At 32.6% G+C, this 6,801-nt stretch overlaps 1 protein-coding gene across 1 annotated transcript; it reads right to left on the reverse strand.

Moving 5' to 3' along the window:
• Window positions 1–245: 245 nt before the first annotated feature.
• Window positions 246–2,424, reverse strand: LOC111001542 (pancreatic triacylglycerol lipase-like). Its single transcript, XM_045629311.1, has 2 exons — window positions 2,276–2,424; window positions 246–1,274 (listed from the first exon to the last, which is right to left on the reverse strand). The coding sequence occupies exons 1-2, from the start codon at window positions 2,382–2,384 to the stop codon at window positions 370–372; spliced, it is 1,014 nt and encodes a 337-aa protein (XP_045485267.1). The 5' UTR covers window positions 2,385–2,424; the 3' UTR covers window positions 246–369.
• Between the last annotated feature and the right edge of the window lie 4,377 nt (window positions 2,425–6,801).

The following is a 6,801-nucleotide window of genomic DNA, read 5'->3' on the forward strand; positions in this document are numbered from 1 at the left end:
TCAATGATAAGTGGTTTGTATGCTGAGGTATATTATGAATGTGATTCAATTTGTATTTTTCTATTTTCCATAGAACTAGATTACGTGAGGTTTAGTCTCAGATGATAGTAGTGTAAGGAAAGCGAATCTCATCTCATAGGTCATAGGTTTGATACCCCGGCTGTGTAACAAAAATGCTTGAACGGTGAAGGAGAATATCGTGAGGAAACACGGGTTGCCTTAAAAAAATAAAAAAATAAAATGTGGCAGTTGCAGGTTTCTTTTTATTGACATTCATAAGTAGACTTAAGAGAGTTACCAATATGAATAAATGAAATTTAATTTGATACATTTTTATAGAGGTATGATGACAGTTCATTAATCCTTTATTTACACTACACCATAACTCTCTGTCGAAGCATAAAAAACGCCAGAGGTGTTTCCCGGATTCGAATAACCAGCAATCGCTACCTCGTTACCCGAACATTTACCATTCTTAAAATCCTTATAGGAATTACAGGCCCAAGACAAAAATGAACCGGGATGGTTAACCGTATACGTCCAATACCTGACACATGCTTTATGACTACATCTTGCTGCATCAGACTCACCGTATCCAGGTATCAGACCGACAGTACAATGTGGTTGAACCCTCCCATCATTCAAAAAGAAATCTACATCAGCTAGAACACTCGTTGTCCCTAAGCCACCTGCATTACAATGAAACACTTCGACGTAATCTGCCGCACCTGAATGCAGCTGCTCCTCTATCAAGCTATTTGAGAAGCAAGGACCAGCTGGATCGATACCCGTAATTCTTCGAACTCTTTCTGCAGTCCTTTCAAAATAAGCGGTTCCTGCGTATCCTAAGATGTGACTGCCTAGACTATGTCCAATACAGTGAATATTTTGAGAGGGAAAACCGAGTTGACGAAGTTCTGCAAGGAGTTTTCCAACCTCTTTGCCAAGATAGTACGAATAGTTCACAGAGCGTTCGTAGCTTTTTCTGTTGCCTCCTCTCGATGAGGTATAGAAGGAGTGGTCAATAATTATAAGGTAAATGTTTGGGATGTCCTTGAAAACCTGCCGAATTAATTCTGGCGCGTTCTTGCTGATGTGAGACTTATATCCGGGCACGAATAATTTAATTTCTCGTGTTGTGTCTAAGTTGTAAAAGTTTGTGATTGCACCGGCAGCATTATTAATTTCATAGCTTACATTAAAGTTGTTTGCGAAGTCGTAGAAGTATACTTCCGTTTCACTGACATCTAAATTTGCTGTTTTACTATGGTTACCTGTGTGCAAATAATACTACAATAAAATAGGTATACAATCAACAAATTTTCTTCCGCTCAATGAGACACTAGATATATACATTTCTATTTGATTTTTAGTTGATTCCACCCTCTGTGCTAACATACGCATTATTTAAAATATCAATAAATTTTAAACTTTATATTTGGCGTCTTAGTTAAATAAAATTATGTGTTATTATGAGCAGTTTGCCCTAGTGGTATCAGCGTGTGACTCTCATCCCTGAGGTCATAGGTTCGATCTCCGGCTTTAGAAAGAAAGTGGTTGGTGCACCAATGGACTTTCTTTCTAAATGCGCATTTAAAATTCGCTGGAATTTGCGCATCGTCTGGAAATCACGATGTTTTCCTTCACCGGCTTGCCCTAAACCCAAAAAATCGAGAGCGTGCGTCAGGCACAGAAGACGTGCCTATTAGATTAACAAATGATCATAAAACAGATACAAAGGCGCCATTGATTTTAATTATTATTACGCGCAGGCGATTTATTTATATAAAATTTACAGCAATAGATGACTAACTGAAATACTTAAGGACCTAACCGGTCGCCAATTCCCAAAAGTACGTTGTTTCTTTCCATTTTTTGAGATCGTTTGATAAAGCAGCATAGGCGCATGAAAAAAATATATATAGTGGAGTAGAGTACTTTATGTATCTAATTTGAAAGATCGATCAACGATTTAAATAACTTCGCTCGATAGATAAAAAATCCAAACAGCCAATATTTGACACTTTGAATTCATTTTATGACAAAAATTTACATAGAACATGATTTTGATATTGACACGAAATATTTTATCGCAAGCCAATCAGACAAAAAATTGACAAAATGCCATTAATTTAATGTTTTACATAACCAATTGTTATTAAAGGCCGGCGCGCCTCAGTGCTCAACTCTCCACTGCGCACCCCAAGCCAAGGCCAAGGAACGCCCTATGCTTTAGATTGGAATTTGGGTTTTTACGACACTATAAAACACTTACAGTTAATCCAATGTGAGTACAACAAATTCTTGAATGGTCCATATTCAGTCTGCCAGTTTGCGTAACTACCAACAATGCACGTGCAAAATAAAAATATTAATATTTCCATCTGATGTATTCGTGTCAATGGTCAAACGATAAGTGAACATACTGCTCTTACGTATTTCATATCGGCATCCTAATTATTTGCTTATGCGTTTTCCTGTTTGTTTCAAATATGTTATTATGTCAGTATGGTCTGGGTAGCTCAATTGTCTTTCTTAGTTTCTTTAAAACGTTTTTTTTATATATTTATTTTATTTATTAACATTTCATTGCATTACATAAAAGGAAAAAATATTTAAAACATAATTTAATGAAAAGTAACTAGCGGCCTTATCGCTTTCGAGCGATTTCTCCCAGACAACCACTGTGAGTAGGTAAAGGAAAAAAGAAACATGAATTAAATTACATAAGGTAGGCAAGAAGTGCAAAAATACATATTATAAATACAATAAGAAATACAAAACATACTTAACAGAAACAAAAAAAAACTAAACTGATATAGGATACATAAAAAAAAGACAAAAAGTAAAAAGTGCACATGAATCATGATAATCTAATTCAAGATGTTTTAATAAGAATCCTAAAGTTCAATATTATATTATATATTGTGTGTTATGATTTTTGATCACTGTATATGTTTTATAACGGTAGCAATACCTATTTCCATAAAGTTTATATTACCAGGCTATCTATTGAATATGTCTATAATAATAATATAATAATAATATAATAATAAAAAGTCTTTATTCATTTTAAGTACATTTTCCTTCCTAAGTGTAAGATTTGGAAACCCTTTTAAGTAAAAAATACCAGTGTCAGGGTTCCCAGCTCTTCAACAACAAACTTAATTACTTAAAATAATCACATTATTTAACCTATTTTTTTAATCGTTTCCTTTTTATTTTTCTATACCGTTATCATCACGCCTGAGTGCATGAGTAAGTATGTGGGTGTAAATGTGTGAGTGAGTGAATGAGTAAAGTGTATTTACATCGTGGCTCTCAAAAGCAGCTCTAACACTGCATAGGGCGTGTTCATAAGCCAGTCCTTTATTAGGGTTTTTGGTTGTAGGCGGTGAGCGGGTAGATATGTCTTGTCGATCTGTCGATCTGACATCTCTTAAAGATGTCTCTTCTTTAATTAAATTGAATACACAATTGTATGAACAACTGTAATTAAAAGAAAAGACTTTCTTTATCTTAATCCTAACGCTTTCAAATAAACACAATAAAATGGAAATCCGTAGTCCTTCCAACTAGTAATTAACTGGCTTAATCGCCGGACAGCCGATAAAAGTTTTTAATTGACTTTTCGCCCTCCCCGACACCTTCGTTAATCTTGATCTTAGTAACGTATAGGGTTAGCAACAGAAATTAATGGAACAAGTGAAGAATCAGTGCTTTTGTTTATTCGTAGGTCCTTTATCTTCAGCATTAGAATGCTACATATTAATAATTACGTATGGATACATACGTAATTATTACGGAGCCGGGACTAGCTACTAAATGATAACACTTTAACAATAATATGTTACAAAAATTAAATATAACATGTATATGGACGATCTAACTCCTGAGAGAAGGATAGGTACGCTGTAACTTTCAATAGTGTTGCACATAGCGATCCTCATATTAATTATGGATTTTTGTATTGTGCAATTAAGCAATATTTAAAGTCAAAGACAAATCATATATTTTTAGTAGAGTAAAATAATTAAAAAAAACAGTCTAGTTGCCCTTTCTAAAAGATAGAATGGGCAAGAAACTCCATACTTTAAAATATTTTGTATACATTGATAATTATATGTGAAGACTATGTATTTAGAAACTACTATAGGTAGGTAATAAAATATAAAAATGTTGTAAAAAATAATGCAGCACATAACTAAATTATTATGTAGATTACACTAACTATATATAACTATAAATGTTACATTATTCATTCTAAATAAAAACATAATTGAGATACAGTCAAACCCAGTATGTGAGTTACGTCAAAGTTATTTATTTTATTATTAACTGATGTCGTTTAATTAAAGGTATGTTATATAATTGTAATTAAATAAATAACTTTTTAAGCATTGCCAGCCCTAACGCAAGCCGATAATGGCTTTCTCACTATTTTTTTATCCAAGTGTTAAGTGAATTACGTAGAGAGAAATAACATCTGCCCTTCTCTCACCAAGACGCGTTTCTATATCCAATTAACTTTTGTTAAGTCAAATTCCGGTCGAAAGGCTTTATTTAAAGTTTTAGATTATTGAAGTAAAACTTCTTTATCGGCGTTGAAAGAAAATTTACCGTCACATTTTTCGGTTACGCGTCACATATTTCCATTACGTGCCATCCTAAACAATATATTTCATATTTCAGTTACCACAAGCCATAATAACAAAAATTTATAATAACGATAACAATGATAGTAATAATTCTATTTGGGCTAATGAAATTCTGTAATAATCTTAGTACCTACTTTGTAATAATGTAAAATAAAATAATTGTATTATTTGTATTCAAGTCTATGATAATAAAAGCCTTTATTAAACTTTATCTAATTTAACCTTATTTAACCAATATCTATAAAGTTGCATATAGTAGATCTTTTTTTTTCAAATAGGTCCTACAGAAGTACACGCACACATTTATAGTAGTGTTGCATAACAGTAAGGTGTGACAATAAAAAATCCTTTCCTCCTTTTGTTTCCTTAATACCTACTTTACGTATAGTAATTTACAGACCGGCAGCATACGCAAGCCCTGTGGAGTGAGTGTCCATGGTTGCGGTTTCACTGAACATCACATAAGTCAACTAATTTAATGACAGCTTATTATCTTTCAAAGAAAAACGAAGATTTCTGTATCCGTATCGGGATCATTTACTTTTTAACATAGGCACGTAGGAGACGCACGTCTGTGCCTGAGATACTCACTTTTTGGGTCTACGGTATGTCTGCCTTTCGATTTTCCTTCATACCTACAGCGAATGTTAAATTCGGATATGGACAGCAAGTCGATTGTCGACCGGGGATTGAGCTACGACCACGATGAGAGTCGCCTGAAGGCGTTAGGCCAACACTGCTCTGAACACAGCTTAATATCTTTAAACGAGCAATTCTTGTATATATATATATATATAATTGGAATCTCGGAATCGGCTCCAATGATTTTCATGAAATTTAGTATACGGAGGGTTTCGGGGGCGATAAATCGATTTAGCTAGGAATCATTTCTAGTAGAAAATGTCATATTATTCGTGTTTTATAAACTTAAACATAGAATTGCTCGTTTAAAAATGTCAGTCAAATAAAAACTTAAATATGAATATAGTAATCTTTATTCGATAATTATATTCATATTTCATAATTTTATTAGTATGTAATTCGTACTTAAATAAAATTTCCAAAAAACACGATTTATAAAAAAAAAAATACCGAGCTAAGCTCGGTCTTCCAGGTCCTGATTTTATTAATTTTGTTGAATACGTTATAATGGTCTAAGATCCCGCTGCAGGATTGGTGCGTTCATCGAGTTTTTGTTTCAATCCAAATTTTTATGTTGATTTATAATTAGGAGAATATATATTTACTAGGGTGCTATCAAAATTTGGCCGCCATTATTTTTAATTTAAATATTTTGAATTGATTTCTGGTAAAAAATTACAGTCGCACAGTCGCACGCGCTAACTCTCTTTCACTCTACCTGAAATATTTATCATCTTTAACCGCCAGCAACCCTTATTTGCGGCCAGAATTAATTAGCCAACCTTATATGAAAATTAATAGAAAAAAATAGCTTTAATTTGACATATAATTAATAGATAACCGTTATAAACATATAAATATATCGAAGTCATACCTGTTTACACTTATATATATCTGTGCCTCTAGTGAAAAGGGGTATAAGTTGAAAAACGCAACTTTACAGGAGACGAGAAAAACTGTTGGCGCGCCCAAATTAACCCACATTATCGTTCGCTGTACTTTAAGTAGTTGATAGATGAATTACTGTTATATGCATTTAGAGTATAAAATATACGCTCTTTCATATAATAATATTTATTTTTACCTAAACTTAATATTTTAAAAGATAATGACTTGTACCCAGACCAAAAAAAAACCTTTAGTGGATATAACTTAAATTGTACCTCGTTTCACGTAGTTTTCTTCAAGTGAAAAAGGATATGCATTTGAATTGATTTTAATGTAACTTTTTTAATTATCAAGATATAAATAAACACTTGAAATGAAAACTACTTACCCAATGCATATCTTTTCTTCAGTATCCACATTTCCACTCTATTAATAAAAAACACGACGTGTAGCCTTTTCCACAAAATGTAACCTATGTGTTACCTGATATAAAAAGACTTATGCAAAACTCTTTTTGTAGTTGTATCCAAAATGTATGACAAGTTTTTGAAATAAAAAATCCATATTTATTTAAGTTTTATTACAAAAATTAAAAATTACAAAAGAGCTTCCT

This window comes from Pieris rapae, chromosome 8 (genome assembly GCF_905147795.1).
Source record: "Pieris rapae chromosome 8, ilPieRapa1.1, whole genome shotgun sequence".
Taxonomy (NCBI): Eukaryota; Metazoa; Arthropoda; class Insecta; order Lepidoptera; family Pieridae; genus Pieris; species Pieris rapae.